The 27,384-nt window shown below is 32.7% G+C and overlaps 2 protein-coding genes and 1 pseudogene across 14 annotated transcripts; 1 reads left to right on the top strand and 2 right to left on the bottom strand.

Annotated features, from left to right (window-relative positions):
• Window positions 1-52: 52 nt before the first annotated feature.
• On the bottom strand, window positions 53-4,262 carry Adk2 (Adenosine kinase 2). Of its 2 annotated transcripts, XM_089178391.1 has the most exons (7): window positions 4,121-4,262; window positions 3,753-3,867; window positions 2,054-3,624; window positions 1,230-1,437; window positions 848-1,123; window positions 335-743; window positions 53-249 (listed from the first exon to the last, which is right to left on the bottom strand). In XM_089178391.1, exons 3-7 carry the CDS (start codon window positions 2,068-2,070, stop codon window positions 122-124), a joined length of 1,038 nt encoding a protein of 345 aa, XP_089034517.1. In that variant the 5' UTR covers window positions 2,071-3,624; window positions 3,753-3,867; window positions 4,121-4,262; the 3' UTR covers window positions 53-121. The 2 variants fall into 2 exon arrangements, with proteins under 2 accessions (XP_089034517.1, XP_015172278.1); XM_015316792.2 differs by lacking the exons at window positions 2,054-3,624; window positions 3,753-3,867; window positions 4,121-4,262 and adding an exon at window positions 1,770-2,037.
• Window positions 2,643-7,091, top strand: LOC149030686 (F-box and leucine-rich repeat protein 13-like; annotated as a pseudogene).
• On the bottom strand, window positions 5,700-27,384 carry lark (RNA-binding protein lark). 12 transcript variants are annotated; one of them, XR_016178510.1, is made up of 7 exons: window positions 27,240-27,384; window positions 24,344-24,506; window positions 23,722-24,267; window positions 23,300-23,583; window positions 19,036-19,083; window positions 11,562-11,643; window positions 5,700-7,559 (listed from the first exon to the last, which is right to left on the bottom strand). XR_016178510.1 is itself a non-coding variant. In XM_015316790.2 (7 exons), the coding sequence occupies exons 2-7, from the start codon at window positions 24,485-24,487 to the stop codon at window positions 17,072-17,074; spliced, it is 957 nt and encodes a 318-aa protein (XP_015172276.1). In that variant the 5' UTR covers window positions 24,488-24,506; window positions 27,240-27,384; the 3' UTR covers window positions 14,085-17,071. The 12 variants fall into 12 exon arrangements, 10 of the variants coding, with proteins under 10 accessions (XP_089034515.1, XP_015172271.1, XP_015172276.1 ...); XM_015316790.2 differs by lacking the exons at window positions 5,700-7,559; window positions 11,562-11,643 and adding an exon at window positions 14,085-17,120 and having other exon boundaries at window positions 23,300-23,399; window positions 23,514-23,583; XM_089178388.1 differs by lacking the exons at window positions 5,700-7,559; window positions 11,562-11,643 and adding an exon at window positions 14,085-17,120 and having other exon boundaries at window positions 19,036-19,080; window positions 23,300-23,399; window positions 23,514-23,583.

The raw sequence follows: 27,384 nt of genomic DNA, 5'->3' as shown, positions 1-27,384 counted from the left end.
GTAATATATAGTAACAAAATAATATAGGAATATATTAACAATACATAAAATATAAAGTAAAAAGTTATTAAGATATTTATTTAAGTACAGGATTTACAATTGCTAATAAATCTATATCCAATCAAAGTTTAAAGTCAGGTTTGCCATTGTAAGTACATCCAGATGTTTGTATGATTTGTGTGGCAGCCCAAATACCACACTTTATACATATTTCTATATCTTTCCCTTGAATAAGTTGTGCAAGAAAACCTGAAGATATCATATAAATTAAAATTACATAAAATAATAATTACATTGTAAAAATTAATAAATATCTACAACTGATATAATCTACCTCCTACGAATGCATCTCCAGCACCATTAGTATCAATTACATTTTCTTCTGGGATTTTGGTAACAGGAAATTCTATTACTTCATTATCTTTAACTAAAATAACTGGTCCAGAACCTTGCGTAATTACGACAATACGGTTCCTCTTTTTATTTACTTTTTCCATGTGAGATATCTTCAATGCTATTTCTTTTCTGTCTGTTGTTTTAAAATCATGAGCTTTAGCAAATATATCCGCTTCTGTCTCGTTACCAAACAAAATATCTACATAAGGAAAAGCATCTCCTAATGGTTTTGTAAACAATTCAGATATAAATGGTGCACTGAGATTCATTATGAATATTTTATTGTTTTCGCATGCATGCTTAGCCACTATTTGAATTACTTCTGGATTAACGGTTAAGAAAAATCCCTGTAATATTAAAATCAAAAATCGAATTCTTTTTTAGATATGATCAATAAAAGAAAATATATAAAGTTACAAAGCACATGAAAAATGATTGTATATATACTTACAGAAATATAAATATATTCAGCATTTTCTATAAGCTTCTTGTTTTCTGGTATTTCTATGTGCGAAGTTGAGAAACAGTTTGCAGCTGCTAAATTAGCGCACAAAGACCTTTCTTTTCCTGTGATAAGAACGGCACAAGTTCCAGTTGGTTCCTGATCCGTATATTGATAGCGAACATTTAAACCATTTGTAACAGCTCGCTCTTCTAGTATTTTTGAATATTTGTCTTTACCTACGCAACCCATGTAAGTTGCAATTTTTGACTTCTCCAAAAACCACTAAAAAATATAGATGCTGATAATAACAATAAGGCAATACTATTATAAACAATTGCTATAATACTTGTTATCTATAGAATATGAAAGAATATAAAACTAAATTTACTTGTGTTACTCTCAGTGTATTTTGTACAGAACCACCAGCGATAAAATCAGCATTATATAGCTCAATTAACTCATCATACAGAGGTTTATGTTTTTCATCCGCAAGAATAGCATTATTGGCTTTTAAGTCATACTTTTCCAGAAAATGTTGTTCTACTGTTGCAGATATATCAAGTAGGGGATTTCCCATACCCAGGAGAAGACCTTCTCTGAAGCATTTAAGAAAATCGTTGGCACTTTCTGATATATTTTTCTATTCATCGCTTTATTATTCTCGGTCATTCGCATTATATTTTTTTGTTCTTTCATAATAGACAATAAGGTATAAAAAAATGTAAATGTTATAATTGAATGAATTGTTCGTGTTACGAATAAATAAAACAGTAATAAAGTTGTTATAAATTTCAAACGATAGCGATAAAAAATATAAACAAATATTAATAAATAAGCCTAGGTGTATCAGAATGACTGATACAGCAGATTACATAACCTATATCGTTCCTCTTTCAGAACATTACAATATGGTCAAAGTTTCACGGACCGATTGGTCAGAGTGCGTACTGCATCATCACTAGAATAATCATTCGAATGGTGAGACAGGGAACGTGAAAACGGACGATTCCTTCATTGTACCACATAGAACAAAGTTTCGTTCCGTTCGAAGCGCGCGAATGTTCATGATTCGTCACGCATGGACGAACTTAATTTCATCTCGTATAAGAAAGTTGAATGTACGAAACATAACCTCTTCAAAACGATGATTAGAAGGTAACTTGCTTATTTGCAAATAACCGAGAAAATACAAAATTAAAAAAAAAATCCTACCGTAATTTTTCTGCCATTGGAGAAGTATAAAATTTCTTGTCAGGAGTAAAAAGATTTCCGAAGAAGACACTGAGTTACTGGCGACTGCACGCCACCGTTGATGATTCGTCTGACGGCGGTGTATCCTTGCGTCAGAGCGCGTGGTCCAATGATATGGACAACTGTCGTAAGCTAAATGTAGGCAGGCACAATCGTTTAAAAAAAGATGCTATTTCATGCCGGGGCCGCGTTATCTTTAAGGTTCATCATAGTTTTATAAAATTAGACTTGGAAAATTTTCCTAAGAGAAATTAACCATTGTCAACGCAAGATGCACCAAGTCTCTCCTTTTTTCCGACAGAGTTGCGATTCTCGATTGAACTGCGGGTAATAAAGTGGAAGTGGAAGAAGTAGGGCTCTTTGAAACTCTTAAAATATCTAATACTATAGGTATATCAAATTATATAATCATGACTTTCAAGAATTTGTTATCTCCTGCATTGTTTTTTCAACGCATATCAATCAACTTCGTGTCTGAATTATGACACATTGTTTTATCTTGCGTATAAGATAGATCATTATAACGGAAAGTATAAAATTTATGCAAAATATGATAAAAATAGACTATGCTCTTAAATGGATATACATAAGCAGTAAGAGGAATCTATGGTACATGCAATTATACTTTCCCAATTTGTATATTACGTTTTTTTTGTATCATATTAATAATAAATGTTATAATTCACATAAACGATTTTTGCGACGAGATAAAGCCGTACACATTCATTTTAAGAATTTTGCATCTCAGTTTTCAGTTGAATATTTTTTAAAGAATCGTTAAACATAATTGCATATACGCAGTTTTCATTTATAATTTTACTATAACAAATTATGTTACGTGATAACGATAAAAAAGGAATAAATAATAGAAGTTGGAAAAAAATAAGATAAATCTGATATTTTTTAATATTCAATCGATTTTTATTATTTTTAAGGGTGAGCAAGTATATCAATCCTTAATAACAAAAAAAAAACATTAAATAAATGACATAATTCATATCAGTTAATAGAAAATAATTAACGTTATATTTTTTAAGTACAAATATAAATTTCACTCGAGAACCTTGTTTCCTTACCTGTCCTACTTCTACTTACCATAAAATGATTACAATTAACTAGTGATTGTTTTAGTTTCGTCACGTTTCTTAAAAAAAAAAAAAAAAAAAAAAAAACAGGATACAAAAATGCTCCTAAAATATTCAATCGATGCAACACCCCACTTTCGCGTGTCAATACACATATCAAATATATCAATCGTGGACCTTCGAACATGGAATAATTGGAAAATAAACTAATAATAAGAGAGAAAAGTGTACGCGAGAGAGATAGAGAAAGAGATATAAAAAAATATCAAAAAAGAATTACTTTTATGATACCTATCAATAGAAAATGTATAAATATTATATATGTAGCGATAAATATTATCGTTAATACTTACGCGATATTTTCGTGGTAAAATAACATGATAAAAGTAGATACATCCATAATATATCGTTAGTAAGGAGATAGAGACGAGTAGTGAGAGGAAACACCTGTTGTTATCAAAATAAACATTGTCATTCTTGTTATCACCAATTTAACAGAGAGATCAAAAAGAACTTACATATATATACATTTATAAATGTTATATAAGAAAACAAATTTTTTCTTTGCATCGTACCTTAATAGGATGAGATTTGTCTATCTCTTATTTTTTCTTTCTTTTTCTCTCTCTTTCGCTCTCGCTCGTTTGCTATCTTTTTATCTTGCTATCTCTCTTTCTCTATCTTGCTTCTCTAAAGGGCATAAAAAGAAAGAGTTTTAGTGATGTAAGCTACATAAAAAGCGAACAAAGACAATTAATATCAAATAAATTCGTTTTCTTTCGATATTATAGGTGTTGAAAAAGGATAGATAGAAAGATAGATAAATAAATAGATAGATAGACAAATAGGCACGTAGACTGAGACAGACAGACAGATAGTTTAAATTATACAGTGAAAAAGAAAAAAGAAGGAAGAAATGATACTGAGGCTGGTGGAGACTTGCCTTTGTACGATGTGATATCTATGGGCACATCTTTATTCGACTGGATCTGCGAGAGCTCTGTCACCTTCGATGCCCCTCTTCAATGGAATACTGAGTCCTGGTTGACAATTACATATCGCCAAATGGGACACGTTGGACATCTCTTCCTACATGGATTTCCAGCCCAACTCCTTTGAAGTACAGTCCATAGGTTTGGTAGTAGTAGCAGTGCTATCGAGTCCTACATCACACATTATATTACAATATGCATAATAGTTCGCAACATTCCCTTTGTGGCGTGTCGTTTGCTAGCTTTTGATTTTTTTTTCTGTTTATTTTTGTTCTGTTTGGTATCATTTTTCATTTTCGCTTCGTTTCGTAATATGCATTTTACCGACGACGACGACGAGGACGACGACACCCGGCGACGATGGCGGCGACGAAGGCGAGGACGAAGGCGAAGGAGGCGGCAAGAGACACGTTTCTTTCTCGTCACGCGGGTTTGGGGGTAGTAGAGCAGAGGTCGAAGTAGTAGAATAGTAATGCTTGGTAGCAATACGTCTCGGTTCTTCAGATGTTTTTTTTTTATTTTCTTTTACTTATTTTTTTGTTATATTTAGAGGAGGACATTGATGGACGATCACGCTTACATGTGTTTGTACACGTATATATATAATGTTTTTTTTTCGTTTGTTTACTTTTTCTCGCATATTGTCATCCCGATTTTACAATTCATATATCCCTTACAATCCCGCATCTCGATTTCGATCCTATGCAATTTGCTTTCTTTTCTGTTTGATTTTGTTTTCAATTTTTTTTTTTAATTCTAAATCCTCCGGGCGTATACTTGTTATATACGTATAAAGGGAGTAGTTTTTTTTTTTGTTCTAATTCCGTCCGTTCTCGTTTCGTGTTTTTATACACACGGTATACATTATACAGTTTTTGATCTATATTTTCGTTTACTTTGTCAAGGGATTCGTAAAAGGCTGCAAGAAGTTGAGACGTATCGACCTTAGTAATATAACTATTGGCTCTGAAGTTCTCGTCTCGTTGACCTTCTCGGCACACATCCCGGGCTCACACGCATTTGAACTTGACCGGTTGCAACGGGCCGCAAAAGATGCGATGTGATTTTATCGAGATAACCAAATGTCGTAATCTTATGTCTGTACGGCTACGAGAGGCTGTGATTGGGTCACCGTAGATTTTCTATCGTCGTTAGTCCGTTACAATCGTAATCTTCGACGACTTGTATTAGCCGATTGTAATCAAATATCCGACGAGGCTGTGAAATCCATGTTCGAGTTTCTTACGACGAATAATACATATACACGTAACGAATAGAATTATAATGATACATTTTTATTAACAAACGGATTAATCTTACGAGAACTCCAGAACGATTATATACATATACATATACATATATATGCATATATTATGCAACAAGATTCTCTCTCGGAAATGCAAGGCGTATAGAAACGAATATTTGTGCCGACTAAATAATAACACACCGAACAGTTATTTAAACATTCATTGTCGTCAATGTGCGTTATCGTTCTGGTCATCGTCATTGTTGTCTCTATACGTCTCGTAGCTATTTTTCTTATTCTTTTTCACTTTTTTTTTTTTTTTTTTTAATAGATACATTGTAGATTATATAATATTATTCTACTATTATCTCTATGCAGAAAAAAGATGTGTCTCATAGACAAAAGAACTTTTCCAATGAAGGTTTTACCATGTATATCACTAAATTTATGACATACAATGTCTATATTTTATTTAGATTTGGTATGGTAACCCTAAAAAATAGTTGACTAAGCCATTCAAAGAGATTATACTCCGTTCAATGAGTCGAGCGAGGAGGAGTTAAACAATGCACGTGATTTGAACGTGATTGGAACGTGATTGGGACAGGAGCGTATTCTCACAATCTTTAGATACTATAACAACTGGAGCAAGTTTTAATAATGATACATTTATATTCATTTCTGCATTCAATGATAATTAACTAATGTATTAATTAAAAACCCATTAATAATTGGAGTCCGTCACATTTGTCACATGTTTAACACGTGAATGTTTTGTTGTTTACCTCCTTGAACGGAGCATAAAGGAAGAAAAAAAAAACAACAACGATAGAATTTTCTCTTTGGTTCAAAGTAAAATGAAAATTTAAAGCTGCCTCTTCTTTTTACTTTCTTTTCCACATATAGATTGACCGATCTCAGGCTGGAAAAGACCAGAATTACAGACAACAATTTTCTGGTCATGATCGAATAAGGTGTCACACGACGATCGAGTACCTCGACTTGCGTTACTGTCACGGAATCACTATATATTGTTGAGATCGTTATAATCTCTGATACAATTTTGCGTATTCGGTTGCATATTCTGTTACCGAACCGTGGTCTTGCGAGTTTTCACGGTCGTACGAAGATCAATCTTACTCAAAGACCGATCTACGTGATTAGATCTCTCTGTTTGCAAGATAAACATTTCTCTGAATTCCTTTACTTTTTCGCGGCTAATGACACATTTTTTCAGTGGATGCTGATTTATTTCGGCATTATGTAACACCACCGCGCCAATCGTAATTCATTAAATTGAAAATAAAAAAGAACAATGAAACTGTCAAAAATTTATTTGCAGCAAGCGAGCACATATACACGCTGAATATATTGGTTAAATATTACAAGAAAATAATATATACCACGAACGTATATATAATGACGTTTTAAATGAAATCGACATAATCGTGTAGTACCCAATATTGCAGTGATCGTTAGATTTATCTTGAAGTCTTATTGACAAGATATACTTCGATCGAAATTTTTGTTTTACTTAGCTAATGAGACATTGTGTAGAAGAGAGAAAAAGCGAGGATCGCCAAGAAATATTTTATTATAAAATTTCTAAATACGATCATAATAATAACAATAATAGTATCAGTAATAATATTGCTACTAATAATAATAATAACAACGGCAACCACAAATGAGTGATAATACTATTTTTATATTCCAATATTTTTCATCCTTGTTCTTTCCCAATTAGAAATCTATTCTTTCGATGTTTTTTTCCGGCGAAGTTACTGACAGTAGGATACTTGATTTTAATTATTTACATTGTAACTATAAAGCATTAAAAAAAGAAGAAAAAAAAGAAATAAATAAAAAAAAAGAATAAACGATATTGCACGTTTTTAACATTTATTAAAATAAGAAATTGTAAAACACAAGTGGTGTGTGACTGTTATTCAGATATACAAACAATCGTTTAAATCATGCATATCACGAGGAAAATAGTAAGACAATTCACTCGCTTTTCTCTTTAATACATGATGCATAATATTACAAAAAATTAGTATCCCACATCCGTATATGCGTGAAGTGACTTATTCGCATTGTATGCTACTTCATGCGCAACTACTTCATCAGCGGTGCCAATTGTTCTGAAAACATCAGATCATTCAACGAACGGTTTTACATTATACACGGATAGAATTATATTTTGACCTTTAAATTCTGCATTTACGTTTCTCGAAGGTTTTTTCCTCTTGATACGATTTGTAAAAAATGTTCCCAATTGTGTCAAAGATTCGAAAAAAAATGAGAGAACCAATACGCGAACGAAATACTGAACAATATTTTGTTGATATACATCTTACTATGAATAAAAATATGTATATACGCGTTGAAAATTTGTATTTTTTCGATCAAAGATAAAAACGCAAAAAGAAATAAAATATGTAATAAAGTTATTAAGCGATATGCTTGTTTGTTTGTATACGATTGGGGCGGTGTTTCGCTTTGACAAGAAAGAGAAAATTTGAGAAAGAAAAAGAAACAGAGAGACAGAATCCGTTAAAGTTTTCACACGTATCTAAATCGTAATACTACAGTACATCATCAATGAGAATAATTGCAAATAGACTAAAAAAAACGTATAACTTGTAATATATATTATATTAGAAAGCAGTTATCTTACTTATTTCAAATGTATCTAAAAATAAATAAAACAAGACGTTTAGAAAATAGCAAGCCAAAGTAATGTGTACGATAGTCGGGAAAAATAAAAGATTAGAAATGTTTTAGTAATAAAAAACACATAAGGTAAAGGTACCAGTAGTTGACCAGTTAAGACAAATTTTTATCGTAAATGGTTGTAACTTGTTGTATACTTATTATAAAGTTGGGTTCAATGAGTGAAAATGTTCTTTGAACTTCAGACATCATATAACAAAGCATATTTTTTCGAAAAGTAAAGCATGACATAAAAATTATAAAAGTTTATCGACAGGGTATCACTGCATCAGTAGTTGACCTACCGGTAAATTAAGTTTTTGAAAGTAGGATAAGAAAACAATCTGCTTAATAAATATGAAATTTATTGACAATTAAATTGTGAAAGTTTCAAGGATAAAAGTTCAAAACTTGAGAAATTAATTACCGTCAACTGCGCATGGTTTCTTAATGATGATGTTAACAAGGTTATAGTGTCGAAAAATACGACTGACATTACCAATTTTAACACTTAGCCGATCGAACGCCCCACAGAGACCTCTACAGTTTCCACCGCGCTCGGGAAAGCCAAACTGCGTTCTCCACCGTACATTTTTCTGAAGTAGTGTTCTAGAAAATAATTTTATGGCTGGCAAAGACTCCATCGGAAATCCCGAAAATAAAGAGCCGTAATAATGAGCAATGAAAGATTTCAAAAATTGGTGCATTTTATTATATGTTATACCCTATATAAATAAGCTCTATAGAGAAAGAAGAGTTCCTCAGATGAAAAGGGTAGATCTACCCGAGCGGTCGGCAACCGACTAGTTTGGAAAAGGGTAGATCTACCCGAGCGGTCGGCTAAGTGTTAATCGTCCGTAGTTTTGATAAACAGTCGTATCCAAGAAAAAAAGATATGTGCATCGCGTCGGTAAAGGACGTAGAGCATCTATTTTATTTGTTTTCAGAGGCATTCATTTATAAAAAAAACTTATTTTTAACGTTTTAATTGAAGTGGTCAACTTCAGGTACATGGTCAATGACTGGTGCCTTTGCCTTAACACTGTTTTATTATCTATGATATACTATTTCTTTTATATATTTTTTCTTTTTTAAAACAAAAAGAATTCGATCGATATGCAAGAGTATCGATAGAAAAAGAAATAGAAACAATAAATAAAGAAAGTGTGGAGAAGAAAGATAGCAAAAATAGAAAAAACGAGGAAAAATCGACGAACGCAATTTCGAGAGTAACTCGAACGCCCAAATTTGCTTTTATTTTTTACTCTTATTGAAAATAGATTAATTCTTGAAACAGAAAAAAAGTGAGAATTTCGCTTGGAAAATGACCAAAAAAACACAGGTTAGCACGTATCTCGTTCAATGTTTTAATGATTTTCTTCGTGTTTTAACACTTTTTCTTCCCCGTTTATTTATTTTTTACCCATTCCCATTTTAATTAGTATGTCATAAAGGAAGAAAAGTCAAAAAGAGCTTGTGTACGTATATATAATCTTTATATATGTATATGATGTGTCCTGCGATTTGTATAAAAATGAGAGAGATTTTTTAATAGGGTGCAACTGAAAAAAAGCGAAGACAAATAGATAGATAGATAGACAGATAAATATACAAATAGATAATAGATAGGCCCCGTGACAGATTGAGAATTGGAGTAAGCTGAAACAAGGGCTCTTGGAGCTCGGGTTGTAGTCGAGTTGCTGGACCCGCATAAGGCGCTTTCCCAGGCTGTGGATAGGGGAACACTCATCAGGAAGGAGGCTTCGGAGGGTACCGAGGAAATAAAATACTCGGGATGGACAGAAACCAGATAGAGAGAAGGATTTCGAAGAAAATCTTACTTATGAATTTCATGGCTAGTAAAAATGTATTACCCCAGGAGGGTGTTCAAATTAACGGGATTAATTCCTCCGGAGGTTTAGATTAGGATACAACAGCATTGATTAACTCCGTTGATCGTACAGATTCTGGGAACGGTCAAACCCGCCAAGAACATAATTTAAAAGTAATCGACATCTGGAAAAATATCTAGAGCACAAAAGTGACGGAAGAAAAATTGCTGGAAAAGACCATGGTAAACCTAGACAAGATAGACAGAGTTGTCTTTGAAGCACGCATTATCCATAAATGCGTTAAAGAGGATATACAGACAGTAATGTCCTCTATGAGAATAATACTGAGTAGCGCAAGAGAAATAATGGGCAAACTCAAGAGGAGTTTCATCTTAATACTGTCAAATAGCATTCAAAGACTGCAGAGTTTAAAACGACTGGAGAGAAAGAGAAAGGAAAAGACGCCACCAATTATCGAAACACCAAAGAAATCGAAGAAAGAAAGAGGAGTGACCATGAAGTCCTAAAAAGCGAAAAGGTTGAATCTAAACGCCCTACGGGAGGTAAGATATAACATAGCAGGGAAAAACAACGCAATATGGAGAAGAAGAACATAATGAGCAAAATCAGATGCAATACTGGTTAAGAGAAAGGACCAAAATATGTCCTATGCCTGCGTTCTCAAGCTGATGAAAAGCAAAGTGAATGAACAAGTAGTTAAAAACATCAATAAAATAAAGCAAACTAAGATTGAAGACGCACTAATACAACTACAAAAGGGCAGCAATATCAAGAACATCAAAGACGCAGTCGTAGCAACGATCGACATGGAAGCTGCAGTCGTACAACTCGCACAGCAGGCATCTCTCGATATACGAGATATGGATTTGGACACAACCGAAGACAAAGTCCAGAACGAAGTAGCCGAGGCTACTGGCACTCCAATAAAGACATTAAAAGTCAGGGCGATGAGTCCTGTATATGGCGATACACAAATGACAACAGTGACGATGCCACTTGCAAGTGCAGTGAACATCATTAAGAGCAGTAGAGTAAAAATGGGCAGAGTAATAGCCAGAGTCAGAAAAAATTCGCTGTCCAGAGATGCTTTAGTTGCTTAGCTTTAGGGCATTTATCACGAAACAGCGACAAAGGTAACAACATTATACCATGCTTTCTATGCGGATTAACAGTGCAACTTACTGCGACCTGTAAGAACGAACCTAGGTGAGTACTGTGTGAGGCGATAGGAATATAGTGTGTACTGTGCTGGGCGCTACCCTGCTACTCGCAAGAATAAGCTCAATATGGCTATTCGCTAAGGAAAGGGCCAATGTATAGAAAAGGCAACAACAAGAAGACAAATCAGCAACCCGGCTTGACATCAAAAGAGAAGTGCATGCAGCTCTACTGCGGGAGTGGTAAAGATGAATGTAACGCATACCTCAAAGGTAGGTGGACTTACACGTTTATTAAGGATGTGCAAGCATGGATAACACGCGAACACAAAAGACTGAACTACTGGATAACGCAGGCATTAAGCGGACATGGATGTTTCGGTGAATACCTGCACAAGTATAAAAGACGGAGCGAACCAACCTGTCAGGAATGCGGCGCCGAACAGGACGATGCAGAACACGCTCTCTTCCGCTGCAGAGTCTACACGGAAATACGTACCCAACTACAACAGAGAATCGGCGAGCCTTTAGAACCAGAAACTCTGGTCGAAGCTATGCTGCGCGGACCGGAAAACTGAGACAAGACACAATACTTCAGATTCGTAATTACGAAGAAGAGAGAGAGAGAGAGAGGAGAGAAGAGGAGACGCAAAAAACGACGAACCACGGATCCCCAGATTAGAGGGAAAGGCTGACTGACGTACGACGCCAGAAGTAAGGAGTAGAAGAAGACAAAGGAATCCCAACTCCCAACTCTGGAGATGCAAGATAACAGGAAACGGGAGAAGGAAGACGCTTGGATGCGAAAAACGACGAGCCCGAACCCCTAATCCCGCAAGGGGACGGGGAAGTAAGAAAAGTGACAATAATTGAAATGGATCTCGCAGATCACAACGGGGCCCACCAAAGGAATGTTTACGTGGTGCCGGTGGTATCCTGGTTTCGTAGGACCACTGGCAGGGAAGCTTGCTTCCCCCACGTCCGTTGCAAACTATGTAATATAAAAAAAAGGATAGATAGATAAATAGTAAGATAAATAGATATATATGTTACGGCCAATGTATTTAATATGGACGTTTTGTAACATGATTGGCTACCGTATAGAATGTCCATTTGAAAAAATATTGCACAAAATACCCTGAATAAGTTTCGGTCAAATTATAAAATACCCAGTTATTATATAATATGCATAGAGGGTGGTGGTTAATGTATTGAATCGCTTTGACAAGGTAATTAAAAAATGTTTTTTATTCAGACAATAAATCCCTTAAACAAAAACAGGTACTTACGTATTAACGCCACCGTAGCAAAAATTCCGCTAATGCGCCAATAAAGAGCAATCTTGTTGTTCGCACACAATAAGCGTCAGGGTTGCGTCAGGGTTTCATCAGGGTTTCGTTAGGGTTATAACGACAGCATCAGGTGAAAGAAAATAGAGACTGTTTTGAATCTATGTTAAATTCTATATCGGCCCATTTTCCACAGAAATCCGATTTACTACATTTTATAAATAAAATTTTTTGAATTTTAAAAGTGTTTTGATTTTAAATAAAGTTTTTTTCTTCCCTCCGGGCGAAAAGCGTCAACTATTCTCCCGCTGTTCAAAACGAAGTTGCCGCTTTCCGCCTACGTCGAGCAGAAAAAATGTATACTCACCATGGGTAGTAAATAAGAAAGCCTAAGAGCACATGTTTGTTGACCTCGGCTTCGCCTCGGCCACCAATTACGTGTACTCTGAGATATTTCTTACTTTACCTCCCTAGGTGAGTAACATACTATTATTCTATGATTTGTCGCAACAATTTAAGGTGTAGATTGGCGCATTAGCGGAATTTTGCTGCGATGGCGTTAATACGTAAGTACCCAAAATCAATATACAATCATTATAATCATAATTAATTATAAGTATCATTTATTGGAGAAAGGTAAGGAACTGTGGTACTTAGAAGAGCAGAGACCAGAAGACGTTTATCAGAATAAAAGAACTGTAGGAGTGATAGGTAAAGTATAAGTAATAAGATGAAAATAAAGATAAAAGAATGTCAGTATAGATGGAGTATAAGCAATGAAAGATAAAGGTAAAAAAAAAGGTCAATTGTGGATTCAACACATTGCCCAATGAACCGTGAATATTAAATAAAATGACCGGGTCATTTATAAAAATTGAGGATTCTGTGCTGGTTATTTTATAAAACGTTCACATAAAATACACAATAACTGCAACATATAATTATAATTAAATACATACATATATACATACAAGTATATATGTATATATATTACATTATACTATATATTAAATTAAATTAAATTAAATGATATTATATTGTAGTATATTAAAACATATCATGTATATTAAATTAAATTTAATTAAATAAAATTAAACTAAATTAAATTAAATTATATTATATAATATATGCATATATAATATAATATATTTATATTATTATTGTAATAAAAAGAGGCATTGTATGTGTAAAATCAGCATAACGAAATACGCGCGTCTTCGGCCGATTTTCGAGCGAGCACGGAAAGCAGCGCGCGAAAACGCAGGAAGCCAGCGAAGCGCACGTTCGATTGAAAATAAAAAACGGGTTTCAGAGACATGCGTGAAGATCGTTGTTAATTTCAATATATTCATCGAAGCCGAGTCGAAAAGTTTTCGTTACCATCACATGTATTTTATGCGGTAAAGTAAAGGGGTTAGGGTTAGGGTGAGGGTGTAGTCAGATAAAGGATGGACTCGTCGAAATAATGGATAAAAAGAAATGGAGAGAAATAGAAGAAAATAGAAAAAGAAATAGAAAGAGAATGAAAGAAAGAAAGGGGAGATAACAAGGTAAAGGCAAAAATAGATAAAAGTAGAGGTAGAGAGAGAGAGAAAGAGAGAGAAAGAAAGAGAGCGAGAGAGAGCGAGAGAGAGAGAATTAAAGAACACGTAATGTCGTTTTTGTGAATTTCACAAATACATTGTTATTACATTATTTGTTATCCATTATTATTATATTATTATTATTATGATTATCATTATTATAATTATTAATGAAAACACGATTTCTTACAAAAATCAAAAAAAAAAAAAAATCAAAAATATCAAAGGAGAGAAGAAAAAAGACTTACACCAACGTATACATATTCGAACGAAGAAAGTGCTTGCTTGCTTGCTTATTTGTTGCTGTTGTTGACTTTTTTCTTTTATTTTCTTTGTTTGTTAAATCCTTTTCCTTTTTTCATATTCAGATAAAATAACAAACGCAAATAGGTGTAATTAAACGCAATGGAATCATCAATAGATTATTTTTTTTTATTTTTCTATCTTTATTTTGTTTTTATTTTATTATTTTACTTTACTTTACGTTGATTAAACCTATTTTATAATAAAATGGTTACGTTACTACACGCTAAATTCATACAGAATCGACGTATTCTTTATAGAACCGTAATTTCCAAGTTTTCACTCTAATTGTTAGCATAATCAGCTAATGACGTACCCGCACACACCCCCTCCGCCCGACGAAAGAAACTAGATTGTTCTGATAGCTAAAAAGCACGTCCTTTGATTACGTCCTTTTAGTCAGTTTCTTATATATATGTATACTTATATAAACATATATACATATATACCTATATATAAACATATATATACATACATAAATAAATGATATGTATATGTATAGGTATATATACATATATGTATCTTTTATACTCAACGTGCTTCTTCAAATTGTCATTACGAATGTTGCGCGTCTAGTTCCCGAACGGTATTTTTTCCTAAAACATCGTGTACGGAACATTTATGTCTTTGAGAATCATATTATTTCTAGAATAATTTCTATTCACGTTATTTTATTGAAAGGTTAAAAAAAAAATTAAAAAAAAAAAAAAAAGAAGAAAAAAAGTCAAAAGCAAATCAGCGAAAAAAACCGTTCGGCCACGATCATCACTCTCTCACTCATACACTCTCACACATACATACATACACACACTTAGTCTCGTTTATACAAAATTTTGCGCTTCTTTCTGTTGGGTACCAAATATTATCGGGTAATAAACTCTATTATTAATAATAGATTTTTGGGGTTTTTTTTTCATGTTTTTATTATCATCCTTAGTAATCTTCGAACCGAACGACAGATTTGGCGTATAATGGGAAAATAATGAAAAAAAAAAAAAAACGTTCTTTTTATTTCTAACCAATTACAAAGGATCACGATAAATCGTTTTAAAAATTTTCTTTCTTGATTCCGTTAAGTCCAATGAAAAAAAATGACATCAATTTATTTTTTATTAGTTAATAAAAAAAAAATATGGAAAATGACAAAAGAAATCGGTAGGAAACGGCTACGAACGATCGGTATACGCACGCATACACGAACTACTACTACATATAAAATCGAATCGTCGTATCGCTACGAAATTGTAATTGAAAATTTGAAAGGTGGTTACATTTATATATCAATTTGAAAAATTAATTGAATACACAATAAATTGTTTAATATAAATATATATATATCCGAGTTTTTCGAAGCGATACTCGAAAAAATGACATTAATAATGAGAACAAAAAAATCATAATTTTTCTATCAATCGACGATACAAACACAAAGACCGCGCGCGCGCATCTTTGCGATGACAATATGGCAAGAATTGGCACGATCAAAATTACCAAAAATTGCTATAAAGTTCACTCTTTTCTCCTAATTTTGTAGTACTTTTTTTGTTTCTTTTTTTTTATCTCCATCCTTATATACATAATACATACACATCCATACATGCGTTTAACTTATAAACGTGCATTAAAAATTTATCGATGATAATTAACGTTTTACTCTTAATTTTCAGCAAGAGGGACAGAAAAAAATCGCGCTTAATGAACAAATAAACAAGTAATACAAGTTTCAGATCAAGAAAAAAGTCGCGTACGCGATCTATCGCAGTGCGTACAAGTGTGGGATTCATTTTAGATAATATAAACGCGTATAAGGTACAATGAAACAATTTCTTTTTTTGTATTTGTATATATTTAATACCTGTAACGGAAGAGTGGGCGCAAAATAGAAAAAAAATGCGTTAAATTTATAAATGATTCGCTAGTTTATCTAATCGTTCGTTATCGTTTCCTTAGAGTATATCATAATAAACAATGAGTAATCTGATAGATTAATAATTATACCTGTGCTCTGATAAAAGAGATACATGGATGTAATTGTATATATACACATATACATTTCATATATATATATATATATACATATTCGATTAGGAAGGATAGCGGAAATTGCAATGGTGATGATAATGGGTGTTGACATTGTCAGGCAAGAGGGAGAGATAAGGTTCGAAAGGGCAGACTTATCAAGATGCATAGGGACCGTAAATTTTTGTTCAGATACTGTTTTTTCTTTTCTTTGTTTTTTTCTTTTTTGTTTGTTTTTTACGTCGACTAAAATTCGTCTATGCGCAGTTTACGATATTTTCTATCGCAGGACAAGGACACATTTTTTGTCAATCATTTCATTGTTATTTTTATTATTGTTATTATTATTGTTATTATCATTATTTTATCATTATATTATTATTATTTTATTATTGTTATTATTATTTTTCGGTGGATTCGGCGTTGTTTTCTTTCCATTTATTGTATATTTTGTAGTGGTTGGTTGTGTCGTAAATCCTTTTTTTTCTTTTCTTTTTTTTTTTTTTTTTTTTTATCATAAGTTTATTTATTAAGATTAATCTAATTAATTGGGCTCCCTTCATGTGTGACAAAATGTACTTGTTTTTTCTCATATATAAGTTGCGGCAGATTCTTCGCGCGTGCAGATCGACAGACGGCCAAGAGTATCTCGGTCCCGAGGCTTCCTGCTAGCGATCAGACCCGACACAGAGAGAGACGGACAGACCGACAGACCGATCCGAGCCCGACGCGACGATTTAGTATGGTGCGAACCGGCGCGACGGCGATGGCCCTCGTAATCCCGGTCTGGTAACCAAAATTAAGCCACGTCAGTCACACGAGAATTCGATTATTAACGATTAATGCACGGGTATTATTATATTAGGGGTAGGGGGGAGGTCTTTGGTTTTTTTTTCTTTGGAAAATTTTTTTTTCTTTTTTTTTTTATACTGATAGATATATATATAAGTAGATAGGTGGAAAAAAACATTTAATAATACAGCGACGAATGAGTGAATGAGAGAAGAAAGAGATAGAGATAGAGATAGAGAAAAATAGATAGGAATGTGAAGAAAAAAGAAAGATATAGATTGAAGGAAAAGAGTACGATATTATCAACAAAATAAATAAATTAATTAATTAATAAAAATAGATAAATATATATATATATGTACATATATAATCAAATAATTAATAGCAGCACGAAGAGTAATGTTCTTCCTCGTTTTTTTCGCATGGTTAATAGTTCCAAAATATTTTTTTAATATATACATATATATTATGTATATGTGTATATATATATATATATATATATACACATATACAATATATGTATAAATGTTTATGAAAATATGAACAATTAAGCAGAGCGAGGCTGATAAGAAATAAAATAATTTTTCTTTTAATTGAAATAAAATTCATTTCAAAAACTATCGGCCGCTCTTCCTTACGAAAAAATCTTTCCCTTCAAGCTGAAAAACCTTCTTTGAACTTCTTTATTTTTCTTTTTCTTTATTTTGGGAGTGGTAGACGAAAAAGTAAGAGAGTTACAACAGCCTTTTTCTCTTTCCAAATTTCTACATTGGGGGTAGGTAATTAAATCAAACGATCGAACAATCAACAATTATTCAGATAGTATCACAATAAGAAATCAGCCATTTCTACGAGAAATAGAAATAGAAAAAAAGAGAGAAAGAGAAAGAAGTCTACGAAGATAAAACTACCTTTTTTACTTTTTTTTTTCTTTCCTATGCAACGAGACATCTCCTAAAAACTTATAAAACTCGCGAAAAGAACCTACGAGAACATTCTTCAAATATACACACATTGCTGTATATGTGTGTATGTGTTTGCGTGCGTGCGCGTGCATATCAATGTTATATTCAAAAAGATAGAAAATAAGTTAATTATAAATGCGCTTTAATCAGTGATAAACTTGTCGAAAGACTTTCCTCTATTTACTCTTCCTTTCTCTTCGTTCTTACGCGATGATGACGAAGGACAACGATGATGACACACATTTTCAAATTCGGTACTCTTAAACAAATTTTATATATAGTGACGAAAAAGCAAAAAGAGATATATAAGAAAATCGAGATAATGGTAGTAGTGGTGGTGTGAGTAATTTTGAAAAAAAAAATAAATAAATAAAATGAAACACGAAAGAATACCAAAAACGGATCCATCGATGATTCAAATTGTATTGACGTATATGCACACTACTAAAATAAATATTAAAATTACTAGTTTTCATTTCTACAATAAAAGAATAATTAACTATAAAAACGTACAAAGCAAAATGGAATAAAATACAAGAAAAGAGAAATAAGAAAGAAAGAAATAAGAAAGAAAGAAATAAAAAGAAAAGATAAAGAGAGAAAGAGAGAGAGAAGGATAAAGAATTAGAGCGGGAACGAGAGAGATAGAGAGAGTAAGAGAGAGAGAGAAAGAGATTTTACAAGTTGTACTGATATATATAAAAAATGGCACTAAATACAAAATAGTTATCGTGACATAAAGAAAAGGGCGATTAGTATTAAACGAATCTAATTAATTCAACTTGGATACGAAAATATGATATATACACACACATCCATGCACGCACGCACGCAAGCACACTCGCGCGCACACTATGCACTTCATTTCTTTAATCTGATTTAATCTCTTTTCTCTTTTGGTATTATTTCTTTTTTTTTTATTGACCGATGACACATCTACTTACCTACGTTCTTCGAACGAATCTCGGCTGAAGTCCTCGTACATGCCTCTACTATAACAGCGTTTATAATAAATAATCGAATCTACCAATTGATCATCACCATCATAACTACCATCATCATCATCATCTTCAAAACCACCACCATTGTCTTAACTATCATAATCATCACCATCATATCTCATCATCATCATCATCATCATCATCATCATCATCATCATCATCATCATCATCATCATCATCATCATCATCATCATCATCATCATCATCATCATCATCATCATCATCATCATCATCATCATCATCATCATCATCATCATCATCATCATCATCATCATCATCATCATCATCATCACCATAATATTATTACCATTACCATTATCATTCCATCATTATCATTATTATCATCGCTTTATACCACACACTCCTTCCCTTGTCCAAGGCTTAACTTTGTGAATTAGTCCCTGTATATTATGTAACGTGCAAAGAAAAAAGAATCACGCTCACCGCCTAATATGACTGTTTTAAAATATGTTTATTTTTTCTTCTAAGAAAGCATTAAAAGAGGAAAAGATTCCCAAGAGAAAAGAGTAAGAGTAAGAGAAATAGAAAAGTTATTAGTACCAGTTACGAAGAGTTTGAATAAATTTGAATTTTTTTGAAATGTCATACAAACAATGAGGCCTAGGTCGATCAACAAATATATCAGAAAACACACAGAAGATTCTATAAAATGATCTACATTTTGAAAAGTTTTAATAGTACGCTTTGTGTGTTTGTACGAATATACAATTAAGAATATGTGAAATGTTAAATTGAACACTCAGAAAATGTCAAAACTCGACAGACAAAAAGTCTTTAGGAGATTAGGAGAAAAGATTAGGAGAAAGAGAAAAAAAGATTGAGAAAGTCCTCCATAAATAAGATAAAGGTAAAACATTAATCATTTTACGTTATAAATGCATGTATAATAAGTGTTTTTTTTTTTTAGATATTCAGTGATAAATACCTGAAACTAATACTACACATGCCTATGAAAATTGAAGATAAACTAATGTAAAATCTCTATTCTTTCTGTATCTTTTTATTTAAAAAGAAGTCAGAAATAATAAACAATAAGAAACATGGAATTTTAATCAGTCATATGAGGCAGGTAGCGCTAGACTGGATTCTCCTTTAAACCCATGCGACTTGTAAGTATTTTTTTGTTTTTGGTTTCTTTTCGTATATACTTACAAACAATTAGAAACGTAAGAATCATGAGCACAGCTCAATCTAGGATTATATAGGGTTGATAAATGGTAAAGGTAACGTGCAACAACAAATTTTAAGTTTGTTGGGAAACTGAGAAATTTCAATCAATTTTGTTTCTATTTGAAAGTTGTGCAAATGGAATAACATAATATGAAAAGCTTTGAACGTCGTGAGTAGAAGTCAGCCTCTCTAGAAGGACTTGAACAGGTCTTTAATTCATGTATACGTAAATACGGATATACAGTGGGTGCAGAAAATATTCTTACATCGATCAATTTGAAATAAAATGTTGTTAAATTGTAGTTTATAATTAATTTATTATAAACAATGAATATGAACATATTTTTGAAAGTTTCTACAACGGATATAATGAAATAAAAAATAATTTTTTTGAATAAATAAAAATATTAACAAGAAAAATGAAAACAATAATGTAAACACATAATGTGATAGCTTTCTAATTTTATTTGATCTTGTCAGTATGTTTCTAATCGTTATCAGTATGTGTTTATATTATGGTTTTTGTACAAACTCTTTTTCAAATAGTTCGAATATAACTCGTATTTCTGCCGATTTTTTCGTTTTCCTTGTCAATATTTTTATTTATTCAAAATAATTATTTTTTTATTTCATTATATCCATTGTAAAAACTTTCAAGAATATGTTCACATTCATTGTTTATAAAAAATTAGTTATAAACTACAATTTAACAACATTTTATTTCAAATTGATCTGTGTACGAATATTTTTTGTACCCACTGTAGCTATATATAAGAATAATGAATTTAAACACGTCAGTTACAAATTTAAATATCTTTAACGGACTGGTTTCATGATCATTTGAGTAAGAAAAATACAAAACGTTAAAATTATTATGATAATCACGATGTAAACGTACATGTAATATCTTTGTGTTCAAAACCAATAATAGTTACTAACAAAGAGAAATAAAAAAAATAAAAATATTACATCATAAACAAAAGAAAAAAGAAAATTGTATCCTTATATGTATCTAAATACTTGTAACACACATAAACATAAATTTTTTTCTTCAATGATTAACACTAAATGTGACCTAAACCGAACGAAGTTCAAAATTTAATAACGTTTAAAACGTAGTGCAAATCAAACGGAATAAAAAAAACAAGATAAGGAAAAGTACGAAAAATATATTGATGTAGAAAGTAGAAACGAATAAGGAGAACAAATAAATAAAATCAAAAAGAAATTTATAAGAAAAAAGATGAAACTAGCCTGTAGAACAAATATCAAGAAGAAACGCCGATATACAAACTTACTCTTCCAATTTGTCCGCAGAGCTGGTTTCTACTTACGAAACGTTTCAAAGACAATTGACCAACGCTGTTCCTGAAAATCGCGCTAGTCTTGTCTCTTTTATATATATATATATATATATAAATTTAAATAAATATTTTATATATATATATATATATATATAAATTTAAATAAATATTTTATATATATATATATATTGCTTGCGTTTTCTTATTTTTTGATTATTTTTTTGGTTCTATCTACAAAGCGTACGAGAAGAGGAGAGAAGAGAAGGAGGTAGAAGAAAGAGAAAGAGAAAGAGAAAGAAAGAGACAGAAAGAGAAAGAGAGAGAAAAAATTGAAAGAAAAAAAATGAGAAAAAAAAATAGAAAAAAAATGGAAAAGTAAAAGATAGATAGTTCGTTAAAATTAGAAATTTCATATCTTGGCTCGCGGTAAGTAGTGCGATCAAGAAAACTAGTTCGTATTCCTTAGAACATTTCTTCATCCCAGGCCTCCGCGCCACTCCCGGTTGAGTGATGTACATAATAAGGAGCACTTGAAACACAAAGGATTTATGAGAAACATACAGGCCAATCTCGCAGTTAATGCCATGGATCAAGAGAGAGGCTACGATGAAATGGGACATCCCTAGAAGAGCAGTCGACATGTTCAAGGCATTGTCAGTCGAGACCTCGCAATTTATTTCGTTATTCTGAAGAATACTGGTTTATAGATGAGAGAATGTATAAACAACTGCGGTTATTTTCCAACACGTCAGCGACAAGAACGAGGTATGACTACTCGCTAACATAATAGTCAAAGACTTACTCTTGCATGACTTGAACGTTGACCCAGGACTGTTTCTCTAGGGTTACCCGCATTCATGGACAAAGATGGTAAGCAGCCTGAGGTGCACTGAAATTTAGAATGTACAGAAACGTCCAAGCGTCATATGATAACATTTTTGACTGCGAAGACGCTGCACTCATGTGGACATCAGATCGACAATCATTCTTATTTTAAAATTTACCACATGTGGTACCATAACTGAAGCGAGAGAAAAGAGAGATACAGTAATAGATAGAAAAGTGATCGTTCGTGAATTCCTAATACTTTTCCTGGATCGACAAGGAATACGAGTGTTACGTGTATAATTACAAATAGAGATAAAGAGAATAAGATTTTTAGAAACCATAAAATCAATGTCTTGAGTAGAGAGAGAAAAGAGAAATAGGCTTATGTTGTAAGTGAATTTTCGCGTTTACCCAGAAATGGAGAGAGAGAGAGAGAGAGAGAGAGAGAGAGAGAGAGAGAGAGAGAGAGAGAGAGAGAGAGAGAGAGAGAGAGAGAAAGAAATAGATAGATAGATAGATAGATAGATAGATAAATAGATAGACAGATGGATAGATAGAGATATTGAGAGAGAGAGACACAGATAGAAAGAAGACAGAGCAAGGAAAAGAAAAAAACGAGAGAGAGAGAGAGAGAGAAATAAAAATATTCGCGAACGCGAAAGCCCACCGAAAACAAAACATAATTTCGTCAACTTTTTATGAACAAGACAAAGAAAAAGAAAACTAAGTGAAAGTTCAAAGTATACAAGAATGAAAAAATGTAATGGAATAGTAAAATGTCGACGAATCACCGAACCCCAATTCGCATGAGCTGTTAATCCAGCCTGGAACGTTCACAATGTTAAGTTGGACGAATGGGCTGTCGGTATTCCGGCTCTACTCACCTGAACCGGCCGTTATTGCCGCTTGGAGGGGGTGATCGTCGGCTGAACATTCCATAATCGTTGCCTCGGGAGAAGCCAGAGTCTCGCATGGATCCCATACCTAGAGGAGGCATAGGAGGCATTGGGTCTCGTCTTGGAGGTAGAGGTGGCATTGTCATTGGTGGAAAGTCTAGCCCGCACATGGATGTTCCCATGTCACAAGGCCCTGACATACCGGTAAATCTCCTTTCGTAGAGATCCCTGGTGTCGTCGAAGCCCCTCCTGTCATAGTAGCTTTCGTAGTCCTGTTTGCAGAAAAAAAATTCCCCATAAAAAGAGGTTAAACTTCGAATTGTATAAAGCTGTACCAGGCTTTATACGGCTAGCCCTAGCTTTTTAAAGCAACAACAGTGTAGAAATTGATTAACTCAAAATGTACTTACTCCAAAGCGGCCACCACCCATCAGCCGTTCCCGAAGGAAAGGTGGTGGCGGCGGTGGAGGATACGGGTCACGTCCAAACATTCTGTCACGAAATCCATTCCTGTCCGGGCCTCCTCCCATTCCTCCTTTTGGACATTCCTTGGACCAATGGCCTCCGCGTCCGCATCGGTAGCATTGTTCTGGATCTCCCATTCCTGGCCTTTGTCGCACTCTGCTCGTGGATATCTGTACCTTCATAGGTTGTCCATCCACAATTTGTCCATTAAGCTCCTTGATGGCATCATTTACATCACCTGTGGCTTCTAGGTGAACAAATCCATAGTTTCGTACTATGTCGCATTCCACGACAGTGCCATATTTAGCAAATAATTCCCGCACTTGAGGTGCTTTTGTGTTGTCTGTAAGATTGCCAACAAAAATTTTTGTCGTAGGAGTATTGGGCCCTTTACGACTCTTTGCTGCTTCACATTTTATGGGCTGTCCATGAACTATTTGTCCATTCAAATTTTGAATTGCATTTCTTCCAGCCTCTTCATTTTCCATATGCTAATAATAGAGTAAAGATAAGTTAGATTTATGGGGATAAAACAAGTTTAAACTTCTCATATGTCAGATGACTTACCACAAATCCATAATTTTTGACAACATCACATTCTACAACCTTTCCATATTTCTCGAAAAGTGGCTTAATATCAGCATTTGAAGTTTTATCAGCTAAGTTGCCGATAAAAATTTTGAATGTACCAACGCTACTAAACCCTGGCATTTTTGGCTCGTATTAGAACCTATTACAAAAACATTTACTATGTATATTATAAGTTTTACATAATATTACCAGTTGTATAGTTAAAGTATGATTATTAACATTATATTTTTGTAACATACAAAAATACAGATAATAAAATGAATCTTGAAATTAATAGACCACTTTAGTTACCTTAATATATCTTAACCATATATTACTTATTGACTAATTCATGCAAAGTATTACTGTAAAAAATAGTATTTCACAAGATTACGTTTCTACTTTTATTTTCTTAAATGGATAAAAAAATTGCGTGTTTTAATCAATTCATGAACAACAGGATTTCCATATTAAATAGATAAGAGATCACACGAAAAAATAAACACGATTATTATATACCATAAAATATAATAATTAATGTTAAATATTTCCCTTTGTAGAAAGAAATAATTGAGTCAAGAATAAATTAAAAGATAACAATAGCGTTCATAAGTGTTCTCAATAGATTATTCAAGTTAGAGTAAGGCGGGAAATACCGCAAAGGCTTGAGTTTGATTACAGCTCTGACGCTTTTATCCACCATTTTGCTTGGTGACCTTCCACATTCATAATCGCTGAAATGCCAAATATTTCGACATGCGCCACATTGTTTTACAATCTCATGTATATCGAGTATGAGACTTGGAACGAAAAAATATATATACCTTCTATTTTTATCCTTGCTAACAATAAATTAACTTGCGAGAGTATACTACTACCAATAAGATCTCGGTTAGAATTCCGTTGAAACACGTATTTCAACGCTCAGTGACCTTCGTAAAATGGCGCGCGGCTTTGTTCACACAAGAATTTAACACTTTCTTCTTATGAATAACGGACGAATATTTCTTTCACACGATACCTTTATTTTTTTCTCCTAGTATATTGCTTTACTTTGTTTTAGAAACACGATGTTCTAGAAATATCAAAAAAAAAACACCACACGTAAAAACCATTCACATGTAACAAACCCAACGAAATGGCGACGCTCGTTTGCCGCGTCGTATAAGAAATGTTCAGTGCTACCCTCTATTGGTCAAATGTCCCTAACACACAACTCGTTCTAGAAACTACCAAGAACGGACTCTTGCGACGGTCTACTCAATTAAACACACCGTGTTTCATTGGCTTCTATGTTGACGCTGTTTTCTATCTTCTTTATACCAACTTCATTTGTACAATAGTCTATGTTGTAATTTTTAATTATTTATATTATAAACAAGGCGATTTTTAAGGAATCGATGATAATATTAAATATACACATTTTTGAAACTTCATGACTTGAGTAATTTTGATTTCTTAAAATGTAATTGAAAAATTTATTCTTGTAATTTAATTTTTACTATAAATCTGTTCGTTAGAATCAAAATTATATTGAAAATTTTCAACTTTTTCAAAATACAAAAACTGAAGAATAGAGATTTTATTATATATGGCGTATATAATGTGCATGTGCATGCAATCTATATAGTTACATATACAATGCATATAAAATAGTTGATTTGTTTTATTTTAATAAAAAAAATAACACCATACATATAAAAATACATTGAATGTCAAATTATATAGGAAATTGTATTATAAAATTGATTAAATTTCTTTGCATTTTTAACCAATAACACGTTATATTTCAAGTGACTTATGAGAAATGTTCTTCGAAGAATGCGTTAAGAAAATGTTCTCGAAATCAGACATTTTCAGTTAGTTCATGAATCAGTTCAGTTCAAGCAAAATAAATACAAATATTACGATTTTATCAGAGATGTATAATTGTTTAAATGAATGTGATCGGAATATCAATTCAACCTTTAATAACTAATAAGAAATATATATATATATATATATATGAGATGTGAATTGTTAAATCGTTCTACAAAAAAAAAACTGAAAAGCATCATTGCACAAGTAAACTGCATTTAACAGTGGTAGATATCAGTGATCCCATTCGTACGATAATTATCGTACGCATCATATAATTTGAAGCATTGTACGATCCAAAACTCAGCTTGTATGTAATTAACGATAATTCGATATGTAAATATAATATTCGATAAGTCTTGATTTTGTTTTTGTTTCGCGATTCGGTTGTCAGTTACAGCGCACCCTACCGTACACAGACAATTTTTTGGTGACTACAACCAGGTAACAAGTGAAAATAGCTCGGAAGATATAGAAAGATACGAAAACGGACTTGACCTAAAAAAAAAAAAAAAAAGTCATCAAGTTTGCAAAAGTTGGTACTTTCACTCTTTTAGCAGATTTGAAAATGTAAAAAATTCTGCAAATGTGGAAATCAGAAGTGTCAAATCCAAAATTCCTAAAATTCAAAATTTTTTCCTGTGCGTACGATAATTATACGGCCCTGTGTCGATCAGACAAGCTAAAGATTGCAAGAAGCAATCATAAGAATAACTATATAGAAGAGTACATCGTAATGCGTCATTTGTATATATTTTGAATAATTGATATTTTAAATCAATTAAGTATGAATATAATGTCGAAATTTGTACTTGAATTTTAATTTGTACGAGTGTTCGATCTTGCTCGCTTTTACAAAACAAATAGTAAAAAATAGAAAAACCGATGACGCCAAAATAAGACGAAATGGCGTGCTAACAACGACGTTATGAACTTTTCCTGATACAAATTGTATGAATATTCTCTTATATATATTTTATCGATGAAAATAATGAAATATCTAAATATATTAGTTTTGTGAGTGTTAGATACTCACCAATTCTGTAAATGCAGTAAAACAACGTAATATTAGGCGACACCAACTAACACGCTTCCGAAACTTAAAAATGGCCGCACCGAACAGACCGGGAGGAAGAGAAAGGCGGCGCTTCTAAGCAATTCTACCAATATAATTCAATGTT

The sequence above is a fragment of the Polistes dominula genome, unplaced genomic scaffold, assembly GCF_049000335.1.
Source record: "Polistes dominula isolate Pdom_NZ unplaced genomic scaffold, Pdom_raw_medaka contig_77, whole genome shotgun sequence".
Classification (NCBI taxonomy): Eukaryota; Metazoa; Arthropoda; class Insecta; order Hymenoptera; family Vespidae; genus Polistes; species Polistes dominula.
This window is presented reverse-complemented; position numbering and strand designations above follow the sequence as displayed.